Source organism: Zingiber officinale, chromosome 8B (genome assembly GCF_018446385.1).
Source record: "Zingiber officinale cultivar Zhangliang chromosome 8B, Zo_v1.1, whole genome shotgun sequence".
Lineage (NCBI taxonomy): Eukaryota > Viridiplantae > Streptophyta > Magnoliopsida > Zingiberales > Zingiberaceae > Zingiber > Zingiber officinale.
The window spans coordinates 68,024,574-68,051,841 of NC_056001.1; the positions used below are offsets into that span (position 1 = coordinate 68,024,574).

Here is a 27,268-nt window from a genome sequence, read left to right on the forward strand (position 1 = left end):
GCTACTTCTGAATAAGCAACAGGGACACAAGGAAGGTACGAAGTCGAAAACCCCGGGTTTTTCGTTTAACCGTAATTTTACCCCACTACGCGGTACGAGCGATAGCGACGTCTGACTTAAGGAAGGAGCCGGTCCCTAAGTTGGAAAAAGTTGATCTCTTTAAATTCGCTTTTATCAAATCATTTAAATTTCTTTATCAAATAATTGGAAAACCATTAAAATGGGATTTTCCCTAAGGGCATCTTTAGATGGCTCGACCATGAGGGTACCCACCGGATAGGCTCGACCATAAGGGTACCCACTGGATAGGCTCGACCTAAAGGGTACCCACTGGATAGGCTCGACCTAAAGGGAGAGGGATAGGGAGAGGGAATCCGTAAGGATAGGGCTCGACCGACGGGAGAGGGAGAGAGTAGAGTGAATCTGTTTGGCCCAAAGCCATTCACGACTGTTGCTTTAGCTCCTTCAGTTCGAAAAACTTGATCTCCTCCCTAAAAAAACATCAGCAGAATTTGCACTTTCACTTAAATTTCAATAAATTGAACTTTTTTCAAATTTCAATTTTTCACTTTCAGTTCATGTTTTTAGCGTTGCGTGACGACCCGGACCGACAGCCCACCACTGGGGGCCTCCGCTATAGCGCGAGGCTCAATCCCGCCTGTCTTCTTCCAACCGCAGGGAACTTTTAGATAGATCGTTCATTTGACTACGGTTGGAACCTCACCCGCCCTTATCAAAAGGCCGGTTACCTGCAGGCTGGGGTCGCAGCCTGCCAAACAAGAAATTAGAGAAAAATTTAGCGTGCTATTCGTATGGTTTGGGATTCGCTATCTCCTTATCCCGCGTTGACATTTCGGACGCCTCCTCCTTTTCCGCTTTCTCGGACTCTGACGGATGAACTATTTCTGCTTTAGGAATCAGAAATGATTGCAATCTCAGCCAGATGTTCGCCCCCTGCCTCTCGGCAGCTAGTCTTTCTTTCTCCTCAAGGAATTTTGCCTTCTCGGCAGCTAGTCTCGCTGTCTTCTCCAGGTTTTCTTTCTCCACAGCTACCCGTCTCTCCCTGTCCTCTAGAAGTTTCTCCCTTGCAGTTATCCTTGCAATCATCTCTCTCTCCCTCGCAGAAATCTCTCCCTCCCTAGAAGCCATCTGCGCTGCATGATCCATCTTGCTCTCGTCGAAGAGTTTTTCTTTCAAATCAGCCGTGGCAGCTGGGCTTCCCATATCTATAATATCCACAGGTTTCGTATCGACCCATGAACCCTACTCGTCATATACATAAGCTCTTTTCTTGCTGCGCGGCAGTGCCAATTTGATCATAGTCTCTTTTTTCAGAATCTGGAATGAATTCCAATCAATGCGAAAGTTCTCAGAATGCGGTATTTCCTCCGTTCGAGAAAGATCGGCTAGTTGAAGCTTGAACCATTCCGCTGTTACCAAATCTCTGGCCGGGCCTTTGTACTTTATTATTTCCTTATTTTCTTCGGTCTCAAGGATGTAACTTTTCGGAGCAAGAAAGATCCCCGTCCTAACCTTATGCTCAAGCTTGAATTTACCTAATTCACTGGAAGATACCCATTCATCCGGAAGAGGAGAGCCAAGAACAACGGAGTCGGTATCAGTGTAGTAGCAGTCCCCACGTGAAATGAATTGATACATGTGAATTCTAGCGTAAGCAGCGATAGCAGCAGAAATTTTCATAGCTAAATTACGGGGGGGACGCCATTCTTCTTCACTGCCGACGTTCGTCTTGTAATTGACGACGAAATAATCGTCACTCAATTTATCTGCTGAGTGAAAACCAGATTGAAACAGCAACTCTTCGTAACGAGAGAAAGAGCAGATCTCGGTCACTTTACCCCGGGGGTTCATTCCGAAGCGCCCATAGAGAGCATTCATTGCCGATTTCTAAATAACCTCAGATCCATCTTTCTTCGCTTGCTTTCGCAGCTCGTAAAGGCTAGAAATGATGCTAGCAAAGGGGCTGTCGTTCATTTTATCAAAAAGATAGCCACGGAGGGGCGTAATATCATAACCCAGTTGGTGGGCATACTTCAGTTCCTCGCTAAAGTAGACGCCAACGACGTGACATGTGCCAAAAATAAGGGTCGGGTCCGCAGGGGGGTTCTTGTACGGCAAGAAGGGGCGGTTGAGATCCTTGGGACAAATGGCTATTGCCTCTATGAAGCCAAAGAGGGTAGACAAGTCGACCTGCTCAAGGTTGTTCTTCCAGACCGGAATACCGCAGGGCATCGGAGAATTCTTCATCACGAACGGATACAAGGAATTGACGTCATAAAAAAGAAGGTTCTCACCAAACGGCTTGTACACATCTGAGTGACCTCCGTAGTAGCCGCGCCTGATGAAAGTGTCCTCGTTCTTAGTAAGCGTAGAGATTGGAAAGAGGTCAGGTTTGTAATAATTGGCCCGGAAGATACGAAGTGAAAGGCCTGAAATTGTCATGACGGCCTCTACATCCACGTTATACTTTGAGAGATAAAGAGCTTGGGCCTTCTGCATAACGCCCCCAAGGATAAGGATATCCTGCCGGAGATAGCTAACGTATTCTTCCCGAAGCGAAATTCGATTTGACACGCTAACTGCATCGTGGTCAATGGAGCCCTTCGAACCCAATTCAGGGCAGAAGGTATCGGCTAACTCCCTCAAAGATCGAGGGAAGAAATTCAGGGAATCCCTGAAACGGAAAAGCAGCCTCTTGCCGGAGTATACCTTGATTTCGTAAATCCTATTATTCCGAAGCAGTGCTTTGACCCTATATTCATTATGATAAGCCGTTAGATGCTTCAACAATAAGATCCCGTCAAATCTTGATAAGTTATGCAAAAAAATGGTGCGAAGCCGCGAGTTTCGCCTAACAGCCCGTCCCAAATCATAAATGAAATTGGAAAGCATTCTGGCGCTGCGGAGGTCAATCCGGTCAAGGACATCGACTAGGTCCTCGCTGAAAAAGGTTGTGATCCGAGAGGAACACAGATCCTTTTCAGGAAAAACCGTCATGAAACCTATCGCGTACGGCACATGCACGTCGTTAACTATGACTGTTTCTGTATCGGCAACTATGAAAGGGCGCGGCTCGATCTCACTTCTTCTTCGCTTTATAGAGGTTATTATCTTTGATTTGCGAGGCTTCTTGCGCTTCAGGGATTTAACCCCTGGAAGATCAGAATTGTCCGGGCCCCGGCCATAACATTTTAAATACCTGTAATGAGCTCTTTGGAGCTCTTTTGACTTCGAACCACTTCAGGAACGGACTCGCCGTATTCATAGTAAACGCGAATCAGCGCACACCTTATAGACGCTTCCTGATACAGCTCGGCGTAAGATGATACAAGATGCCAAATGGCATCGTAGACCTTCCTCTTCGGTATAAGAGAAGATTTTCCATCATGAAGGGGAATGGCTTCCCCTAAAGTGACGGAAAGATCACGCGAAGAAGGAATAAACATATTATACCCAATCGTTAACTTCATATACTTTAAATCCAAATGGTAGACATATAACTCCAGCAGTTGCATAAATGCAAGGACCAGCAGATCACTTTGAACTGCAAGAGGGTGGGGTTCCTTAAAATTGGTCAGAATTTGAAAAGAGCCCGGATAAAGGGGCCGGCTTCTCATTGAGTCGATCTGACCTTCCAACTTATTCCAAAGCTCGTAAGATAGATGAAGAGCGTTATTATTCGAACTGCGGCTTGAAAAACCCCGAACAACAAACGACGAACGATCACAAACAAACGACGAACGACTTAAAAAAACTAAGTGAAAAAGGCCTTTCATAGGTCTGCCACTTAATTGCCTTATCAGAGAGGGGCCCCATTACCAATTTAAAGGTAGGGGCTGAGACATGATTTTAGTGAATTTGGAGAGTCGAAACCGAGGACAACTGAACTTGTAATTTCTACGCGCGAGAGCAAGCGAAATACGCGCGAGAGCAAGCGAAAAACTTTCTTTTTTGATTTTCTCTTTTTTTAACTTTTCTTCAAAAAAACTCTTTTCTTTAACTTTTCTTTCTTTTTCTTTTGCTTTTTAAAATCTTAAATTTGAGTTTTTCCGGCGCCCAATGGTCAAATTCTTGCTGAAAGCACAGCTACGTGCTGGCACTCAATCAAGTGTATAATACGCGCAGGCACGTCACTCGGCTCCTCGGTCGGTGGCTATTTATCCTTAGGCGCATGTCTCAGCAACACAAAACGAGGGTTTCGCTCGTTATAGGACTTGACCAAAACGATAATAGTTTTTTTAAAGCAAGAGTCGTGAATGGCGTTTTAAAAACTCTATGAAAGATCTAATGTCACGCAAATCATATTAAGGTGCAGATGCCGGTTTTCTATTTCGAAGGGACCCGTCACGCAACCATAAAATCCCTGTTCTGCTGTCCAACCCCTCATCCATATCTACGATAGTCAAACCCTATCTCTCTACTATACGACGAAACTCAAACCGCTCTTGTCTATCCTATCTATTTGTCAATTCATGTATACTGCCATTCCCTATCTGCTCAATCCCCAATCCTCTCCTTCAATCCTGTCCTTCGTCTACCCTATCCCATCTAGAACTCTCTTCTCTGCTCCCATCTAGAACTCTCTTCTCTGCCCCTCCTAACATCCTATCTGTCAATTCCTCTCTACCTGAAATCCTGTCTATCCTATCCTTATGACAAAGACCCTTTCTCTAACCCTACTCTTTTGCTGCCACATCTTAATGACAAAGACCCCTGTTCTTTTCTCTTCAAGAACTCACATCCTTATCTACACCCCTCTCCTCTCTACTCCCCTATACGAAATCAAATACCTATATATCCGATCCAGAACTACTCCATTTCCTACGATCCAGAACTACTATATCCGATCCAGAACTACTCCATTTAGGTAGGGCAGATGTATCCGATCCAGAACTACTCCATTTAGGTAGGGTGATGTAGCTTTTGGGAGGTCAGATGTTGCTTTTGGTAGGGAAGATGTAGCTTTGGAGAGGTCAGATGTAGCTTTGGGGAGGTCAGATGTTGCTAGGGCAGATGTACCTTTTGGTGGATCAGATGTTGCTAGGGCAGATGTACCTTTTGGTGGATCAGATGTTGCTTTTGGTAGGGCAGATGATGCCCATTTTTAGTGGTATACCTGTTCAGGGTACATTATTTAGGTGTGCCTTGGCTATACCTACGGGTATATGATTTACTTTAGCAGGTTCTCCTAGCTGTACCCACGGGTATATGATTTACTTTAGCAGGTTCTTCTAGCTGTACAATCACCTCTTACGGGTGTCTGATGTGCCGGGTGTCTCATGTAGGGTAACTGTTGGGAGCAGCTCAAATCAACTTGGATACACCTCTTCCGGTTACCTGATTTGCTTGGCTCGACCTACTCCGGTTACATGATTGGCTTGGGGAGAAAAACAAAGATATGTAGATATGCACTGGTCTTGAGGATAAAAAGAAAGATATATACAGATGTACTATAGTTACGGGTCTTGAGGAGATAGATGGGTCCATTAGGTAGGTAGGCATAAAAAGAAAGATATATACATAGAGAGCTGGGGCCATGATTTAGCTGGGGAGATAGTTCCTCGCCCATCAACTTGGCTACTGGTTGCTTTCCCTGTGTCTGATAGGTGTCGTTTTAAGCCACCTATTCCATTTCCCTGTGTCTGATAGGTGTCGTTTTAAGTACCTATTCCCTTTCTCTGAAAAGTGTAGAATAAGTCCACTTTATAGTTTTACTAGAAACTAGTAGCTGCTACAAGAAAGCTTGGATGTAACGTATACTTTCCTGGATTAGGGGATTCCTAGAAACTGGGGGATTCCTGTTGTATTGGGTATTCCTCTAAGTAGTATCCAAGGACGGGATTCGTGATTACAGTTCAGCTGGTATGGATCTATTCTATCCTTTTCCTCCTGGAAGCCTGACCTCCATTCGTGGCTGGCGACTAGTCTAAAGCTAAGATCCAACCCGTGAATTCAGTTGATAGCCGAGGAATATCTACGATAAGGTGATTAGCTAGTCGATTGGTGAAGAGCTGAGCCGACTCTAAATCGACAAACACCCTTATCTACATCAACCTTCAATCCAGGAAAGGAAATCTATCAATCGACGTCCTTCTCTCGACAAACGATAAAACCGAAGCCCAATCTAAATCGACAAAGACCCTTACTTCAAGAGAAATCCTCAACCCCAAGGGTACGAATCGACTGAGCTATCGAGCCTATTTTCGTATCGCCCAAGAAAGTCATACCCTAAACTCAAAGGACGACAGATCAAAGGTCAATCGACACTAAGGAGTTCTTCAAGGAAAGGAAATCCATCAATAAAAAGTTAGAAACAGCGTATTTTCTGCATAAAACCGATTTTCCCTAAGAAGTGGTCGAGAAGTTCGACAAAAGTTGATCTCCTATATAGGCACTTTCACTGAAGCTGGATTTCCCTAAGTAAGTGGTCCATTTGTTCGAAAAATTTTCTCTCCCCATCAGCAGTATTTTATGGCCTAAAGCCATTCACGACTGTTGCTTTGGTACTTTCACTGAAATATGAAGAAATTGGAAGCATTCCCTTGGACAAAGTACTGGACACGAAAGAAAGAACAGAAGACTCAAACTTTTTTCTTAAGCGACAAACGCCCTCCACGGCATTTCACAGAAAAGATCAAATCGAACTAGAGACAGCGAAAGACGATTCTACATAAGGAAGCAAAACTTTGGACAAAGAAAAGTACTGGACACAAAAGAAAGACAGAAAAGAACAGAAGACTCAAACTTTTTTTTCTTAAGCGACAAACGCGCTACAACTTTTGAAAAGTGGTGTAATAGAGATTAGAGAGAAAGCAAAGCAAAAAAAGTGAACGAAAGTGCCGTCAAGCTATATGCTTAACACATCCAAATTTAACTTGAAATTAGAGTGAAAAAATGGTACCGGAAGATCTCTTGTTGCTTCAGATTGATTCCGGAAGATTTGTTGTTGCTGCAGATCCGCCCTCTCGCTCTTCCCTCTCGGATCATTCTGTCTCTCCTTCACTCGTTGACCATCCTACATTCATTGCGCTAGTTTATAGTCTCGCGTCTCGCGAACCTTTCTTTCGTGTCCAGAAGATCTATCTTGTGTTGCTGCAGATAAAGAGTCTTTCGGTGCCATCCTGCAGAAAGAAACTCAAGCTCAGATGAAGAACAGTTAATGTGAAGTTACTCCTCGGGCTTAGGATTGGAAAGATACTTGTGGATATCTGTGACTCAGGATGAACTACTTCTTTTTGTGAATCAGAAATGACTTCCATCTACTGAAGAAGTTTTTCCCTTCCCTCTAAGCCATCTTTTGTTCTCTCTCAAGAAGTCTCTCTCTTTCTTCTAGAAGTCTCTTTCTCTCAGCAGCTTGAAGTCTTTCTCTTTCAGCCAGAAGTAGCAATTTCAATTCAGCTGCAGCTTGCGGACTGCCCAGGTCTAAAACCTCCACAGGCTCAGTATTGATCCATTCTCCCCTATCATTGTATACACGAGCCCTTTTCTTGCTGAGGGGCAGCCACAATCTCACCAGACGATCTTTCCTAAGAATTTGGAGATTATGCCAATTGATTTTGAAATTCACAGAAGTAGGGATTTCCTCAGTACGGGAGAGATCAGCTAGTTGCTCTTTAAACCATTTTGATGTCACGAGGTCCTTGGAAGGGCCCTTTTGCTTGATGATATGCCTATTGTTCTCGACCTCCAACAAATAGCTTTTGGGAGCCAAAAAGATGCCCTTACTAAGTGTTCAAGCTTGAATTTTCCTAATTCAGTGTAGGAGATTAAATCATCAGGCAAAGGACTGCCAAGAACAACGGAGTCAGTGTCGGTATAGAAGCAGTCCTCCCTAGAGACGAATGGGTACATTTCAATTCAAGCGTAGGCACTAATAGCCGCGGAGATTTGAATTGCTAAGTTCCTAGGAGGTCGCCACTCCTCGGCACTAAGATGACGGATGTTCCTCCTATAATTTACGAGGTAAACATCATCGTCAAGCTTATCCGTTGAACGAAAACCAGATTGAACCAGCAACTCCTCATACCTAGAGAAAGAGCATATTTCGCTCACTTGACCTTCAGGGTCCATGCCGAAACGCCCGAAGAGCGAATTCATGCACAACTTTAAGATAAAGGACATCGCCTCAAACCCGGCTTTCTTAGCCTCCTTCCGGAGTTCGTAAAGGCTAGAAATGATGCTTGCGAAAGGACTGCCGCTCCTCTTCTCAAAAAAGAATAGCCCCTGAGAGGTGTTATTTCATACCCCAAACCGCGGGCATACTTAAGCTCCTCGCTGAAATATACCCCTACGAAATGACCAGTGCCAAAAATGAGGGTATCGGAGCTCTTGTACGGCAAGAAGGGACGGCGAAGTTCCTTGGGACACACAACAGAAGCCTCAACAAACCCAAAGAGGGTGCCCAAGTCAACTTTGGTAAGGTTATTTCGCCAGAAGGGCTCGCCGCAGGGCAGGGAATACTTCTTCATTACGTGGGGATAAAGGGAGTTCATATCATAATACAGAAGGTTCTCCCCATAAGGGATGTACACATCTGAGTGCCCCCCGTAAAACCCACGACGAATAAATGAATCTTGATTCTTTGTGAGAGTACAGATAGGAAAGAGGTCAGGTTCATAGTAATGAGTTCTAAAGATGCAAAGCGAAAGCGCCGACATCGTCATCACATTCTCGACATCGATGTGATACTTAAAGAAATAGGTTTCTTGCGCTTTTCTCATGACGCCCCCAAGGAGCAGGACATCCTGACGAAGATATCTAACATATTCCTCACGAAGAGAAAGAAGATTTGATATGTTAACTGCCTCGTGGTTGATAGAGCCTTTAAAACCCAACTCAGGACAAAAAGTATGGGCCAACTCTGCCAAAGATCGAGGAAGCAAGGTGCAGGAATCGCGGAAACGGGAGAGATGCCTTTCCCCCAAGTATATCTTGAGTTCATAAAGCCTATGCTCGCGTATCAATTGTTTGATCTTGAAGTCCTTGTGAAAGGACGCCAAATGCTTAAGCAGGAAAAGGCCATCAAACCTAGCAAAGTTATGAAAGTACACCGTACGAAGACGAGGGTCTCTCCTCCCGGCTATTTCTAAGTCATAGATAAAACGAGAAAGAATTACTTGACTTTCTTCTTCAAGACTTGAAAAAGAATTAAAGGAATCCGCAATATGGATTGAAGAAGGAGCCACAGAAGAAAGATCCAAACTAGGATAAACCGCCAAATAACCTATCGCGTATGGGACATGAACATCATTCAAAAGCACAGTTTCTATATCGGCGACCATGAAGGGCCGGGGCTCCAATTGGGAACTTGGTCGCTTGATGGAAGTAAGAATCTTAGATTTTCGAGACTTCTTGCGCTTCAGGGATTCAACCCGGGGAAGATTAAGATTTTCGACGCTTGGTGTTGCCATAACACCCATGATATTACTAATTAGCTCAGTAGAGTCCTTCTGAATCGGACAAATTTCTTGAACGGACTCGCCAGATGATTTATAATAGATGCGCATGATGGCACACTTGACAGCCGCTGACTCGTGTCGTTCTCCATAACAAGAAACCTGCTTCACAATTGAATCGTAGACCAGACGCTTCAGAAATAAGAGAAGCATTAGCATAATGAAGCGGAATGGCATCACCCAGTGTCACTGAAACATCGTACAAAGAAGGTAAGAACATGAAGGTAAGAACATACAGTAACCATATTGAACTTGATACAGGAAGAAGTCAAATGATAAACATACAATTCCAACAATTGGAAAAACGAAAGGACCAGAAGCCCGCCATTCACAGCCAGAGGATAGGGATCACGAAAATTAGCTATCACTTGGAAACAGCCAGAATAGAGAGATTCACCCCTTATAGAAGAGATATGACGTTGCAAATCTTCCCAAAGAGAAAAATCTAATTGAGGGGTGGCAGAACTATAAAACCGATGAGAAAACAATGGGATAACCGCAAAGATAGAAGCACGGGAGGGAAGATTAAGGAACATATTAAAATGAAAATTAGTAATGGGTAACGATGACAGAAAACGGCGGCGATCAAAACACGTCCTGACGATTCCGACCATACGAATACAATTTCTTCTCTGAACTGCGAAACCCATTTCCTTACCACGAAAGACTTTCCACTGCTTCGTACTCATACAGACATTAACCAATCCAACCTTATCAGAGAGGGGCCCCGTTAAAAGGGGCTGAGACACAGAATAGTCGAATGGAACCAAATTAACAGCATTCATCAATGACGATGCATTAGAAAAGAACATAGAAGTCATTGAAATGACTAGAGATACTGTGATAAAGTCAAGGGCATCAACCGATAGGATATTCCCCGAATAGGCTCGACCATAGGGTCAAAGTCAATGGCCTAAAGCCATTTACGATTGCAGCTGTGGGACGACCATAAGGGTCAAAGTCAATGGCCTAAAGCCATTTAATACTGCTGATGGTAAGAGTAAATGGCCTAAAGCCTACAAATACTTATGATGGGGGTTGGGTGTTGCTGTGGTTGCTGTGGGCGAAATCCGCTTTACTAATTGAAGAAACATTTCGAACCATGAAAAAAAAAAGAAATGAGGCTGATCCCATGGTGAAAGTGAGATTTTTCTATTAAACAATAGTGCCATGGTGAAAGGAACTATTCTACACAAACAAGGAACAAAGAACTATTATATAATAAGTGCAATGGGGAGATTTTTAAATACTAAAAGGCAGCATCTCCAAGTTTTGGAGCCCAAAAAGAGGCAGCCAAAGCGCTTCAGATCGTATGGCAAAGGACATTCGAAACAAAAACAATACACAAGAAAGAAGGGCAATCCAGGTCTTAGGAGCTGGGAAATCGTACTTCTCTATTCTTCAGTTTTATTTCATATTTTTCTCCTTAGAACAAAAATTCCCATTTGCATTTCTAGATCTAAATTCTGAACACTTCGCTTTCGAATTTGAAGCTGATCGAGAAGCAACAAACGGTTCCACAGGAGCTTCAGGTGACCCTATATATTTCACTATTTCAGAGCCCACTAAATCCATCTTCAGAGCCCACTAAATCCATCTTTTGACGACCCCTTCGTCTGCAGGTTTAGACGGTTCAAATGCGGTTATTACAACTGGGTACTGGGCCCCGACCCTAGAAGATCAGTCCCGAGCCCGACCCAAGGGCACTACATTCTTCTGTTTCTTATATGATATTCTTATGTTTCTTTTGCATCAGTTGAATGAGTTGATTCAGAAAAAGAAAGATAGAGTTTAATCTTTTGAATTGTATGAATTTTTTCTAGTTCCTGGATTGGTAGATGAATTCAACTTCAAAGAAAAGGAATTCAGTTCAGTAGATACGAAAATAGGTACGATAGCTCAGTAGAGTCGTACACTCTTACGAGAACTGGTCTTAGGTGTAAATCGAGTCCGGACAGAACAGACAGGTGCCAGCAACTTAAGACCACAGCAGCAAACAACAGGAAAGATGCCAGCAACAGATGCAACGAAATACAGTAAGGAATAAGCAAATCCAAACCGAACAAAGGAATGGGCAGCAGACGAAGGAAAAGAAGGGATTGGGATTCCAGTTGAGGAGTTGAGGGTTTCGGGAATGAACTTAATTCAGTTACCAGAGCAGAAATCCAAAGCTATGGAATTGAGTAGATAAGGTAGGCAACTGGACCTGAAAAGAAGATAGAGGAGAGGCATTTCAACTGGTCTTAGGTGTAGATTTAGAGTTAAGGGTTTTCGGCTTTGCCTTTGCTTTAGCTTTTTCCTTAGCATTTGAATTTGAATTAGCCTAAGCTTTTTCAATCGCCTATCGGCTCACCGCCAAAAGTTCAAAGAATGAAACTTTTGCTCACCTATAGTAATAGCCTTTGAATTTGCCTTATCCAAAGGCTTTGCTTTTGCCTTTTCATTAGCCTTCTCCTTTTCCTTAGCCCTGGCTTTGCCTTTATCCTTTGCATTTTCCATAGTGCACTCTTAGTCCGCTCCTAGAATCTATTAGTACGCTCATAGAATCTATCGAGATTTACGATAGCGAAATTTCTACAACAAAAGAAGATAGAGTGACAGGATGGGATAGTGAAATAGAGTAATTTCATTGTTTTGTAGATGAGTTGAGTGTGAGTAGAATAGAGATTGTATTTATGTCATTTTTATCCCTCCTTAGGGTGACAAACAGATAATAGATTTCGTTGATAGGAAAGGAACTTCTAATACTACATATCTACGATAGTTAACCTACTCTATAATCTCTTCTACGATAGTTAAACTACTCTGTAATGAATATACTACTGAACTCAAACCCTTTGAAGCTGAATTCCGATTCAGTTACGAGAGTTGAATTACGAGGGTATGTCGATTGATAGATTTCATTGAGTTCAGTCGATTTGCGAAGAGCTGAGCAAAAGTTTCATTCTTTGAACTTTTAAGTTGGCGAAGGATTATCATATAAGGTGAGACGATAGTCACCTAAAAAACCATCAGCAGTATTTGAAGAGCTGAGCTGATAGGCGAAGGGGTAGCGAATGGGGATTAGACTTCGGGTTCAAAAGAGGGGAGTAGGGCTTCGACTTCGGGTTTGAGGGGAGTTCTAGAGTGGTTTGGCGTTGAGAAAGAAGTCTAAATAACTTCTTAGAGTAAACAGCATTTCAGATATTAATATTGAATGCGAACTCAAAGAATGGATTCAGAGTTGCTGTCGCTCGTTCCTGTCTTAACGCTCTTTTCAGTCGCTCCTCCACACTTCTCTACGTCGCTCTCTTAGCCCCTCCTACTGGTCTCCACGTCTATGGCAACGCTTAGCCCCTTGGAATTCTCTCAACTCTATAACCATGATAAATTTGAAAGATCGAAACCGAACGAGATTACTTGGAATTCTCTATAACCATTCAACCATTCAAATTTGAAAGATCGAAACCGAACAGATCCAAGCAAAGGACTTAGAAGGTATCGAAAGAAAGGGCAGCTGGATTGAATTGAATGACGGCAGGTATCGATCGAAAGGACAGCTTGAAACTGAACCAAATGCAAGCAAATCGACAGAGGAAAAGAGTAGCTCTTGAAAGGGCACCAGAAGAGTGACTTCGAGTACCGAACGACAGATCCAAGGTCTCGATAGAAACTGAACGACAGCGAGAGAGGAAGGAAAGGAGTTCATGGAAGAAGTGGGTTTAACCAGGAGCTGTGGCTTCCAAGGGGGTTTCAGTTGGGGCAGCAGACGATCTTTCGTAGTTTTGAATTGGAGGAGTGAATCGAAGACCAGAGGAGTCAATGCCAGAAAGGGCACCAGAGGAGTCAACTGCAGACCAGAGGAGTGATGCTTTTATGCACTAATTTAAGGCATCCGTCACGCAAATCTTTCATTTCATATTTTCTCATTTTTTTGAACTTCAAAAAAACTCTTTTTTGCTTTCAGATTTTGTCTTTTTGTAAGTTTTTTTTCTTTTCCAAATGACGTTGCCTATTTACTAATTGAAATTCGGTTTAGGCTCAAAATACGGTATTTCTGACTTTTTCTATCGCGCACTCTGCAATCGACTGACCTCAAATGCCTACTAAAGGAATGAAATGAGCTATCCATCCTCTTTTCGTATCTAGCTATCCTTCGTATCTAGTTCGCAAACCCTTTGAAGCGGAATTCATTCAACTCAACTCATCAACTGAATTAAGCTCTGCTTTCATTCAAATACCTCTCCTCTACCTGTGGTACCCCCTATCTCTAATACTAAATAAAGTAGAGAAATTAGGTGCTTGAAAAGTAGATCAATTCGGTGCTTGAAAAGCTGCGTACGCAGACCAATAAGAAAAAGAAAACTACTTGGGTGCTCGAGTTAGAGATTGTAGCTAAACAGTAAGACCCGCGAGAGTACTCCCACGAGCAGAGAGAGGTATTGATATCCATCCTAAAGAGTAAAGCAGCTAGTACTACCACCAGCAGAGGTAGAGCCAGGGGTTGCCTTGAAAAGGGATCTAAGAGTCCTGTTTCTGAAAATTGCCTTGAAAAGGGTGTACACTTCAGACTCTGGTGCTGCTGTTAAAGTTCCTAGTGTTGCTGCTGTTGCTGCTAAGGCAAGTACTGCTAGTGGTGCTGCTTTCGAGTTGCAAAGAAAAGTACTTTTAAGTTGCTGATAAAAAGGACCACTTAAAAAAAGGAGCTATGGCGGCTGCTCATGCTTTAAGAAAAGAGAGGAGCCACTGGTACTACTGTAGAGGATAGACTGGGGCTAATGCGGTAGAGTATACTGTTGCTCAGGCTGTTGAGGCTACGGCTCCTGATATCGAGTCCTACACTCGTGCTGCTACTGTCCTACACTCGTGCTACTGGGAGATAGAGTTGCTCCTGGGGATGCTGGTGAAATAAAGGATAGCGCTACTGCTGTTAGTAAGTATACACTGCTGCTAAGGCAAGTACTGCTAGTGATGCTCTTTTAGTTGTTCCTTTACAGTAAAGGATTAAATACTTACAGAGCCCACTGAGTAGGGCAAAAGAAGTAGGGATTAGACTTTTAAGGGGAACTAAAGGGAATCAAGGAAAACCTGCTACTAAAGCTCTTGAGAAAGAAGACACTGGAGCTCTTACGACAAGGAGAGTTGTTACGCTCCGCAAGTGTACGGAAATGTCGCAAGTAATATAAAAGATTATCGTATCCACAAGGACTGGAATAAGCACTAGAAATGTCTCAATGCGAATTAGCTAAACAACTATCCAATCGTTTCAAAAGCATAGTAAAGGTAAACAAATCTAATATTAGAGATCAACAAACAAGAGTTTAGTGTTTTGGGTTATGATAAAGGGAGATTCTAGGAGTTTCGGTTTCTTTGTAAGATTTCTTGAATGTAAATGGTTCACCAATTCTTATTCCTCAATTGCCAAACATGTAGAAAGTTGTCGGTTCCCTCTTGCAATAGACAACCGGCTAAGGACTGAGAAATGTATCTAAATAGGATTAATTAGACATGAACCTACGTTGTCCTTACACAGAAGCGCACCTATTACTATGCCTTCCTCGGATATCAACATAGAAGCCCACAACTTATTAATCTATAAAGATACAAGAAGCTAATCATAGAATCCATCCTACTCTCTTGAATATTCATATTTCCTCTTCAAGATTATCTCTCAAACGTCCTTACACGGGCTTGCACCTGTCACGTGGATCCCTCGGATGATCGAGTGAGAGTTTATCCTTACCAAGTCCATAAGAAATCCAAACAATCAATCAAGAATGAGAATTAAGCACAAACCACCATCAATCATTCAAGATCTAATTGATACAAGCAAGATAATGTCATTGAAACAAGAAAATGGTAAATCCATAAGAGATTACATCAATCCATCATACAAATACTCCATTAATCCTAGAATACAAGATCTACTCCATGAATCGAGGAAGAAAACCCGAAAGAATAGAGATTACAAGCACTCCTTGAATCCCCAATCCAAGAAAACAAGAAGAGGGGAAAAGAGAAAACTTATCTACGAAGAAGCCTTGTCTTCGGATCCAATCCTCGCTCCGGAGCCGGAATCGCCAAGAACTCCCCTTGAATCGCCCAGAAATCCTCCCAAGAATGGGAGGAAACCACCAAATCTTGCCTTCTCCCAAAGGGGGAGAGATCCCCTTTCAATTCATGAAGAAGGGTTTAAATAGAGGAGGGAATCGGGCGCCACACGGCCCGTGACACGGCCGTGTGAGATTCACACGCCATGTCCTCTTCCACACTGCAGTGTGACTCCACACGGCCGTAACCCCTTCTCTGGAAATGCTACACGGCCGTGTGGTGCACACGCCCACCACCTGCTTGGAAGTCTCTCACGGCCGTGTAGATCCACACGGCCATGTAAGGCTTCTGCTTGTTGGCTTCAAATCTTGACACGACCGCGTGCGAGGTTCACACGTCCATGTCATCTTTCTTTCTGTTGGTGCCAAACTCCACACGGCCCGAGCTCCATACCTGTCAGGGCCGTGTGAGGTACACGTCCTGCCTTCGTCTCCTCCAATGCATGCCCAAAGATGTAGATTCTTCACCAAATCGACTCCTGTACAGAAAATGCACAAAAGCGGATCTCCGAACCAAAAGAGTAAATATGCTAAAAGGAAAGTGGAAGTATAAAATGCATAGATCAAGCATGCTCAAAGTATGTAAATATGCGTAAAACATGCATAAAAGAGTATATAATCTACACATCACACCCCAGACTTAAACCTTTGCTTGTCCTCAAGCAAAATGTCATCTAAATTCATATGTCCTACAACACATTCATAAAACCCAAAGTGCACTTTCCTAACTCTATCAAAAGTTTCATTAACGAGCATGATCATGGAAACAAGTAAAGTATGGTTCAAGCATAAGAATCTTGTGCGCAGTGTAAAAGTAACTCAACACCCTTCAAGTTTCAATCCATGTCCTAGTCAAGTCGTCATCAAATTTGAATTCCTAATGTTTCTAGTGAAAGACAAGTAACCAGTGATAGACACTTACTTACCATTCACTTGGTTCATATTTCTCAACTAACCCAAGGTCTCAAAGGTGTGCTCAATCTCAAGAGAAGCTAAACAGTCATTTCCCAGTAACCTAACTCGGTCTCAAAGGGGTGACTTGCTAGATTCCACTCATGACAACTATTTTTTATATCCCTTATTATTTTTTTATTATTTTTTTTTATAAGTGTTTGCATTGTGCAAAACTTATTCACAAATGTACTTTTAGCACACATGTTGGGATATTTTGATTTTTCCAAATGAGCTTTAATGATTTGAGCCTCATCCAGTAACCAAAATGAAAGTTGAGAAATCACCATGGAAACCAAGTACTAAGCAAACAAGATGAATCATGACTATTTCAATGACATCAACTATTCAAGCATCAAGCACAAGTGTAGTGAAGATAAAATCCTTAAGGTTGAACCAAAACTAAAACTCATCACCATAAGATTCTTAGCTTATTAATGCTTCCCAAGATAGAAAAAAGAACTATACAAAGTTTACTAGCAGCATCATGCGAACATCATGAATCGAGACAATAATCGTGCTAACATTTCACTTGAATCCAAGAAAGCATATAAGTGAAGATTTGATGTTCTCAATTTTTTTTTTTTTTTTTGCCATGATTATTTCAAAAACAAGCAAAATAAAGCAACAAGCAATGAAAATAAGAACCAACATGAAAAACTAATCAAAAACTAAAAACTAAAAACTGAAAACCAAACTAAACAATACATGACACCCCCCCAGACTTAAACTTTTCATCGTCCCGATGAAATCAGTATGGTGGAGGAGGTGGAAGATCAGGAAAATCAGGGAAGGAAGATGCAAAATCCTTAACAAACCATTTAACTTCGTTTCTGAAAAAATTATGATATTCAAACAATTTATCAATATCATCCTGCACAAATCTCATACAACCTCTAAGATCTTCATGAAATTCCATTTTAGCCCTATAAGCATTCATCATTTTAGAAATCTTATCACACAATTCTCTTTCGCTCTTAAAACAATCTTGTAGCTTTTTAAATAGTTCCTCCTCCATAAGCTTCTTATCTTCAAGAAATTCATTAGTTGAATCTAAATCACTATGAATATTCTTTAAAGCAGAATTAAGTTCTTGAAACATAAAACTATGAATCTCTTGGTTACCCTTAGAAACATTTTTTTGAGTAAAAGTTGACAAGGCTCTAGATTGTTGCCTAGCTAACTTTAAACACCAATTCCCTTTATTATGAATTGTAGTAAAATCATGATTGGGCAATTTTAAAGGGAAACCATTTTTAATGACTAAACTAAATCCATGCTCTTCACGCTTAATCATTTTCATTGCTAAACATGAATTGAAATCCAACGTACAAAAACTCTCCACCACCTCTAATTCACTCAAATCACATCCTAATACTAAGGCCAATTGAGTAAGTAATCCCCAAAATAATAGGTGTGGTAGAATTTGATTTCCCTAATTTTGCCAAATGTCTAAGAAAGAAATAACCAGAATTAATTGGAACATTTTCGACCATTGCCCACAAACAATACAAGTCTACAAGTCTTACCGATCCCTCTTTATCCTCCCTTCCAAATATAGTGTTTTTCATGACCAAATAAGCATATTTAAAAATAGGATTGATAATTTGGCAAACTCTGGAATTATGAGGATCAAATAACGGTTGTTCAGAAATTTGTTGCCAAAAATGTGAATTCTCAAATTGGGGCAAAATCACACACACATCATTCTTTGGCAACTCATAACAAGTATTAAAATCTCCCAATGTCCATTCATAATTTTCATTAAACAACCGGAATTTACACTTCCCCCCTCCTTGAACATTATCAACTTCTATTGAGCTTAAAAATTCAAGAACAATTCTAGGATAAGTAGGATATCTCATGTTCACTAAACCACTCCATCCTATCCTTTCAAATAGCCAAACTAAATCATCCTTAAACCCCAAAGTTTCTAAAGTTTCAACATCAAGAAACCTAGTGCCTAAAAGAGGTCGTTTACATAAAGATGAATATCTATACCGTTGCTCATCACTAGAGAAAACAATACCAAAGTCATTAGAAATACCTTTAAAGCAAACATTCCTCTCCTTTCTTGCAACCACCTTCTCCTTCCCTTTTCTTGTGGCTGAAGTCTCCTCAATCACGTTTTCCATGGAAGAAAATCTAATCTCCTAAAGAAGAATGAGAAGGAAAAATTGGAATAAGTAATTCAATCCTTTAGAAATGGGGAGATAGGGAAAAGGAGCAAGCGGCGGTACATGGCCGTGTGCCGCCCCCACCCCGTGCCCTAATTCCTTGAGAAGATGTGGATCAGGCCGTGTGATATCACACGACCATGATCATTTCTCATCGCACGGCCGTGTCTGTGACACGGCCCCCTTCCCTTTCTTCTCTGGATTCCAGACACGGGACGTGTCTGCGACACGGCCTAAACATCTTCTTTCACGGGTTTCTTCGCACGGCCGTGTCTGGGACACGGCCTATTCATCTTTCCCCTCGGGATTCTTTACACGGCCGTGTTTGGGTGGCACTGCCCCAGCACTTCCCTTCTCTGCAAACAAAGCCAGGTCGTGTGTAGAACACGGCCGGGCTTTGTTTTGCATCTAATCCTGAAAACAAAAATCAAAAACAAGTAAAAACCAACAAAATGAATTTATACTAGCTAAAAGAATTCAATCTGGAGGGCGAGGTTCAGAAAAATACAACCTTTGTACCTCTTCTATTTTCGTGCCATGAATATATTTTTTCAGTCGTTGACCATTTACCTTAATTATCCCAAAATCTTTGTTCCAAATATCTACGGCTCCAAAAGGATAAACCTTCTTTACCTCATATGGACCCGTCCACCTTGACTTAAGCTTCCCAGGAAAAAGTTTTAATTTTGAATTGAACAACAAAACCAAATCTCCCACATTAAAGTCTTTACGAAGAATGTGTTGATCGTGCCATTTCTTTGTCCTTTCTTTGTAAGATTTAGCATGCTCATATGCATCCATCCTTAATTCATCAAGTTCGTTCAACTGAAGCTTCCTTTTTTCCCCTGCTTCTTTTAAATCCATATTCAAATTTGCAATTGCCCAATAAGCCTTATGTTCTAGTTCAACTGGAAGATGGCAAGGCTTACCATAAACTAATCGAAATGGGGTCATCCCTATAGGAGTTTTATAAGCAGTTCGATAAGCCCATAAAGCATCATCTAGTTTCAACGCCCAATCCTTCCTTGAAGTAGATACAGTCTTTTCCAATATGGACTTAATTTCTCGGTTAGATATCTCAGCTTGCCCATTAGTCTGAGGATGATAAGGTGTTGCTACTTTATGCTTCACTCCATATCTTCTAAGTAAGTTTTCAAACTGTTTCTCTATAAAATGTGATCCTCCATCACTAATGACTGCCTTTGGCACCCCAAATCTTGGAAAGATAATACTCCTAAATAATTTGATAACTGTTCTCGCATCGCACGTAGGAGATGCCACAGCTTCTACCCATTTGGACACATAATCTACTGCCACAAAAATATACCTATTCCCATATGAAAGAGGGAAAGGTCCCATGAAATCAATTCCCCAAACATCAAATAACTCAACCTCAAGAATGTAATTTAACATCGTTTCATTTCTTCTAGTTATATTCCCAGTTCTCTGACATTGGTCACAGGATTGAACAAACAACTTAGCATCCTTGAATAAGGTTGGCCAATAAAATCCTGCTTGAAGAATCTTCGTAATCGTTTTTGAACTACCCAGATGTCCTCCATAGGACGAAGAATGGCAATGAAACAAGATACCTCTAACCTCTTCTTCAGGTATACATCTTCGATAAATCACATCATTGCATTTCTTGTACAGGAGAGGTTCATCCCAAACATAATTCTTAACTTCTGAAAAAAACTTTTTCCTTTGTTGATGAGAAAAATCCGGAGGTAACACTCCACTAGCAAGGAAATTCACAAAATCTGCATACCAAGGAATTTTAACACTTGATAAGGCTAGTAAGTGTTCATCCGGGAATATGTCATCAATAGGCAAATCAACATCCACCTCATTTTCTGACTTTTGAGATATTCTAGACAAATGATCCGCTACTACATTTTCAGCTCCTTTCTTATCCCTAATCTCAAGGTTGAACTCTTGCAAAAGTAAAATCCACCTGATTAACCTAGGTTTAGCGTCCTTCTTTCCAAGTAGATACCGGATACCTGCATGATCAGTATATACTATTACTCTTGATCCCACTAGATAAGATCTAAATTTATCAATAGCAAATACCACTGCCAATAATTCTTTTTCCGTAGTAGAATAGTTTACTTGGGCTGCATCAAGTGTTTTACTTGCATAATGGATCGCATGCAAAATCTTATTTCTTCGCTGTCCCAAAACTGCTCCTACAGCAAAATCACTAGCATCACACATTATTTCAAAAGGAAGATCCCAATCAGGTGCTTGAATGACTGGAGCTGTTGTAAGAGCACTCTTAATTTTATTGAAGGCTTCAATACATTCGCTATCAAAACAAAACTCAACATCTTTAATCAACAGATTAGTTAATGGCTTGGAAATCTTTGAAAAGTCCTTAATAAAGCGTCTATAGAAGCCAGCATGTCCTAAAAAACTCCTAACTCCTTTTATATTGATGGGTGGGAGTAATTTGTTTATTACTTCCACTTTTGCTGGATCTACCTCAATACCACGCTCTGAAATTTTATGCCCCAAAACTATCCCTTCCCTAACCATAAAATGACATTTTTCCCAGTTCAACACTAGGTTTGTATCTTCACACCTTTTTAGAATAGTAGAAAGATTTGACAAACAAGAATCAAAGTCATTCCCATAAACTGAGAAGTCATCCATGAAAACCTCCATAATTTTCTCTATTAAATCTGAAAAAACTGCCATCATGCACCTCTGAAAAGTGGTTGGAGCATTACAAAGCCCAAATGGCATCCGACGATAGGAAAAGGTACCATAAGGACAAGTAAAAGTAGTCTTCTCCTGGTCTTGAGGATGAATCAGAATTTGGAAAAAACCAGAATATCCGTCCAAGTAACAAAAATAAGAATGTTTAGCCAATCTTTCAAGCATTTCATCAATAAATGGTAAAGGGAAATGATCCTTCCTTGTTTCTTTATTCAACTTCCGATAATCAATGCACATTCGCCACCCCGTCACTGTTCGTGTTGAAATTAGCTTATCTTCTTCATTCTTGATAACAGTCATTCCTCATTTTTTTTGGAACCACGTGGACTGGACTCACCCATGCACTATCCGAAATTGGGTAAATAATCCCCGCATCAAGTAGTTTAATCACTTCCTTCTTTACTACCTCTTTTAAATTTGGATTTAGTCTCCTTTGATGCTCAATTGAGTTCTTGTACCCCTCTTCAAGTAAAATTCTATGCATACAGAGAGATGGACTAATCCCTTTTATATCATCGATTGTATATCCAATGGCCTTTCTATGCAACCTTAACTCATCCAACAGTCTCTTTGTTTCAAACTCATTTAACTGAGCACTAATTATAACTGGATAAGTAGAATTTGGCCCAAGAAATTCATACTTAAGATTTGGGGGTAATGGTTTAAGTTCAAGTTGAAGTGGTACTATTTCTGGAAAAACTGGCTCTTGTTCTATCAACATAGTCTCCTCCTCAGCCAAGCTTTCTTCTAACAACTCTTCATTGTCTAAAGACAGATCTTCCTCCTTATGATCACCAAGACATACCCCCTTTTCTGTTGAAAATGCTTTTTCACCAAATGTTTTTAATAATGATGCACAACACCAAGGAAATAATGTTTGGAAATCACTTTGATTCAAGATAAGCCCTTTTTCAACACCATCCTTTCCTCTAATGATATCCATTGTCAAGAATGAACTATCTTTCTCTGCCCAATCATTGGAATTTTGCGTGATTCTGCCAACTATCTCAAAAGTTTCTTCTAGACTCTTTTTCAAAAATGATCCTCCAGATGCTAAATCCAGTTGATTCTTATTTGAGAAAGAAAGCCCAACATAGAACAAATGCATAATTAACCATTTCTCAATTCCATGATGTGGACATAACTGCAGAAGAGAAGAATATCTTTCCCAGGCTTGGTACAATTTTTCTCCATCCAATTGCTTAAAATTTAAAATTTGACTTCTCAAATAAGTAGTCTTCCTTGGAGGGAAATATTGGTCAAGGAATTTTTGCTCTAACTCATCCCATGTTCTGATACTTTGAGACTTTAGAGAATTGTACCATCTTTTTGCAGCACCCTTCAGACTAAAAGGAAAAGCAAGCAGCTGAATAATATCAGATGAAACTTCTTCATATTTCAAGGTACAACAATATCTATAAAACTCCATCAAATGGGAATAAGGATTTTCAATCTCTAATCCTCCAAACTGAGTTTTCTGAACCATGGAAACAAAAGATGGTTTGAGTATAAAATTTCTTGCTTGTATGTTAGGGTAAACAATTGCTCCCATTTGTTTTGCAGACTTTGGAGCTCCATAATCTCCTAGTGACTTGCACACCATGTTTATATATTCTTGTTCTTCGATTTGCCTTTGCAGAATTCTTCTTTTATGGAAATTCTATCAATCTCAGGGTCAAAAGGAAAGAATTCCCCTGCAAAGTTAGATCTTTGCATACACAAGAACAAGATAGCAGATAGCAATTCGACACAAAAAGAAAAATAGAAGAATAAAAAATGCAGAATTGAGTTTGTACAAAAAGAATTAACAAGAAGTGAAAGTTATACAAGAAAGTAAAAAAAAATAAAAATCTAATGATTAGTTACAACTATGCAATATGAAAGGAAAACAAATGTTATGTTTAGTCTAACTCAATTGATAATTCCTAATGTTATAGCGCAGTTCCCCGCACTACAAGAATTTTTGCATTCAACAACACCCAATAGACAACGCTTTTTAATAAAAACGTTGTCGTTCTTTGTTTTACAACGCTTTTAGTGAAAAGCGTTGTCTATGGTATTTACTTTTTACTAAAGACAACGGTTTTTAATGAAGTGTTGTCTTTAGTGTTGTTGTTTATGGTCAAAGACAACATTTTTTTAAAAAATGTTTTTTAAAGTGTTGTGTATGTTTCCCCTAAACTCACTTAAAATAAATTCGCAGCCCTCGCTTTGCTAAACTCTAAACCCTCAACGCGCGCGCGCCTTCTCCTCACCACTCCTCTCCACGAGTTCTCCTCTCCACGAGTGCCTTCTCCTCTCCTTCTCCTCTCCACGAGCGCCTTCTCCTCTCCACTCCTCTCCACGAGCGCCTTCTCCTCTCCTTGCCGCGTGATCTCCTCTGAACCCTAATCTCGACCCAAACTCCTCACGCAAAACTCCTCACGCCGGCCCAACTCCTCCAAGTCGAGAGAGATGGGATCAGTTATGGTGTAGTAAAGGGATCGCACGGGGGGACGAGCGTGGTCTACCTTTTTGTGCTGGCCCCATTTTCGATTTTGTAACCTATCTATCATAAATAATTTTGTACCGTGCAGGCCTTCCTGCTAGGGTTTTGCACAGGGCAGAGACTTCCATCCCAATTCGTAAACTAAGCCAAGGTAAACCTCTCAACCATTTCCTTCTCTTCAACACCCTTCTTGCTGATCTGGTTGGTCAATTTTTGACAGAAAGTAATGTTAGAAAGCAGTAGTTACTTACCTCTGTTCGTTGTTATATTAGGTCGGCAAAGGGTCCTGCTTTCATTGTAGAGAGAATAGAGCTGCTGGATCTTGGAGTTGACCAGAGTTTTAATGTTCCAACGATCTCATCTGGTTGGCTAGCTGGTTCTGGTTGGGGGTAACATCTAACAAGTGCTGTTCTCATCGTTGCCTTTCATTTCATTTTTCCTTTGTTGGAATTAACAACAAAAGAACGAACTTTCTTTCTTTCTTTCTTTTTTCCAATAATGAAGTTTTATCTTGTTGTTAAAATCTTATCAATTTAGTTTGCAGATTACAATTTTTGCATGCGATTTTCTACATGGGCAAATATAATGCTTTAGTGTATAATTACATATCGGATTTAATTAGACTTCCAAAATTATGTCCTGCTTAAAAATGATCTGTTTTTCAGCATAATCTTTGTGATTTCTTGCGCATTTGAACCTAACTTAGGATTATATTTAATGCTTCATATATACCTTTATTCTTGGTTGGTACTAGGAATTTTTACTATTCAATTTTACATTTTGTTATTCTTTTAAGCAATAAAATTTACTCTTTTAGCTAGTGGCACAAACATTTAAAGCATGCACATGCTCAATAAGCATCAATCTAGCCACACAACCTGTCATACTCCATGCCTATCCTTTCTCTATATTGTAATATTCCCCTCATTCAGGGTCAGGGGCATAGGTATACTCATTAATCAAGCTCGGTTAATAAGCTTGCTTCTAACATGATAAAATAAGGAGCTAATTTAAACCAGAGTGTGATCCCCTTAAGCTAATTTGTAGTGCCTTCTTTCCTCCTGTAAGTATTTTTAAAATATATTTCCTCTAAGAACCCTCTAATTGATTCACATTAAATTATTTCACATTTGTTATTTGATTTTTCTTTGTTGTAGGGGACTGAATTATGTGATGATAATGACATCAATAGAGCTATTATGTGGAAGAAAGGACGCGCCAACAAAGGAGGAGAGTTTGAAGGTGAAGATTTGGTGAACACAGTACACAAGATTGTAAGTAAATTTTCATGTTCTTCTGATAATGACTTCAATATATCTTCTAGTTTTCGAGAGTAAAGTTGCATGCATGCATACCCTTTGTGTGAGGAAGCCAAGGCAAGCAGTGCAATGAGGAGTTTAACAGCCATTCCTTGCATAGCTTGAATTCTCAGTACTAGAGCATGTATTGAGGAAGTAAATGGTGAATGAATGCATTGAGAGCTTAGAGGTGACGGGTTTATATAGAACAGATGTGGATTTACTAGGTATCTAGGTTTGAAATGTTCTTACTTGGAGAAGAGATCAAGTCGAAAAGTCTATTACATGCAGTGGTTTCCTTTTGCTGCAATCAATTAATGGTGAATGCATTGAGAACTTAGAGGTGATAGCTAGAGTTTCTATAGAACAGATGCAGATAAATCAACCAGGTTTGAAACGTTCTTGGCAGTAAGCAATTTGTAAGCTTCAGTAACCCAAGGGCCAGTAAAGTTGTTCCCCAGACCACTGCTCTAAAGCTTCTATTATGTTTTCCCACTTGATTGGTGACAAATAAAGCTCCTTGTCTCCTTGAGCATTCTCTTTGTGCTGTTTTAGTTTGAATTAAAGCATAAGATTCATGAATCGGAACTTGAGAGGTTGGGAACAACTTTACTTTTGATTATTCTTTCCTGCAACTCCAGACAATTAGCTTCAATTATGTGGTGGTCCAGACAATTCAGTGATCTTAATATTTGGTAATATTTGGTCTTTGATGCTCACGACAGAGTTCCAACGCTGCATGATTACCTTGTTCAAGCAGATTGCTCGCTGCCTCAGTAGCTCGCATTTTCAGGTTTGTTTCATCATTGATATTCCTTCTTTTTAGTGTTCTATATTAAAAGGAAATACTAACTGTCGATGAGATTGTTATCCTCTTGCTTGAACATGAACCAAAGTATATAAATTTGACCTTTTGATCTGAAAGTATAAAAAAAAGTTAATTGGATACTAGTTTTTTATTTTTTTTTTGCAGTTGCATTTGTTGTATTTTCATATGTTTCTCAGTGAACTTCTAAACAATTCTTTTTTCATTAATTTATTAAGGCTTATTATAAGTTTCAGTTTGATGGTGCAAATTATTTTCTTTTGTAATCCATCTGTTTCTTCTTTGGTTTAGGAAAGTTGAAGTGAATCCCTTGATTTGGAGGAGCTGTCAGGATTAGTACCATGGATTGGCTTGGGCAATCTCAATATTTGCGTCAAACTGTCTTCTGGCCTTCCCTATCATCTGCAGTATCTGAGGTATACTATGCACATTTACCGTGAATTTTCCTTATTGAGCTTGGGCTAGTGACGGTTACGAATGTATTTTATTTCAAGAACCGTATAAGCAAGTGTTCGTGCATCTAGTTTTATAACAATGCACTTCGTATCTTTGATCTAAAAAGCTTCTGAAACAAGTCATCTTCTCCAAGCATGCCCTGGTCAACATGCTAGTCACCTACTGGAGTCATTTCCTCGATGGCACGGATGAATACCTGAAATCCATCCTCTACTCCACCATTCTTTGCCACTCCTCAAGCCGAAACAACTGCAAAGGTAGAGTCAACATCAAGTATTACATTGTACCTGGCTACAAGAAGACCGGGGCCGCAAAATCCAATAAAGACAGGTCAAACATCAAGTAGCATTTTGTAACTTATTCCTCTTAGGTTATATGCTTGGTTAATATATATGCTTAGAACTTGTAAAGACAGATCAAACATTAATATGCTTGGTTAATATATCCATCTACAGCACTCCCGTTTTTTCCTCTAAATATGATTTTCATTTAGCACAGAACTAATGCCAATTTTTTTATTTTGATGCAGTGTTTAAAGAGCTTGAGTAGAAGTTGGCCCTAAAGAAAACTTGTCAGTTACGATATAAACACACTTACGGTATGAATTACATGTATATATAACATTGACATATTATTTAGTACGAGATTTACATGTATGAAAGTTTTCATACAAAATTTCTTGATTGCCTACAACCCCAGGTGTGCTGATGACAAGTTGAAGAAGATGGCTCTAAGAGTGATAGCTGAAAGCCTTTCAGAAGAAGAGATTGCTGGACTTAAAGAAGC

At 40.4% G+C, this 27,268-nt stretch overlaps 2 protein-coding genes across 2 annotated transcripts; both read right to left on the minus strand.

Moving 5' to 3' along the window:
- Positions 1–1,908: 1,908 nt before the first annotated feature.
- LOC122013935 (DNA polymerase-like) lies at positions 1,909–3,638 on the minus strand. The gene is made up of 2 exons (XM_042570146.1): positions 3,221–3,638; positions 1,909–3,173 (listed from the first exon to the last, which is right to left on the minus strand). The coding sequence occupies exons 1-2, from the start codon at positions 3,636–3,638 to the stop codon at positions 1,909–1,911; spliced, it is 1,683 nt and encodes a 560-aa protein (XP_042426080.1).
- Positions 3,639–7,878: 4,240 nt separating this feature from the next.
- On the minus strand, positions 7,879–11,975 carry LOC122013937 (DNA polymerase-like). The gene is made up of 4 exons (XM_042570147.1): positions 11,830–11,975; positions 9,713–9,941; positions 8,307–9,608; positions 7,879–8,244 (listed from the first exon to the last, which is right to left on the minus strand). The coding sequence occupies exons 1-4, from the start codon at positions 11,973–11,975 to the stop codon at positions 7,879–7,881; spliced, it is 2,043 nt and encodes a 680-aa protein (XP_042426081.1).
- Between the last annotated feature and the right edge of the window lie 15,293 nt (positions 11,976–27,268).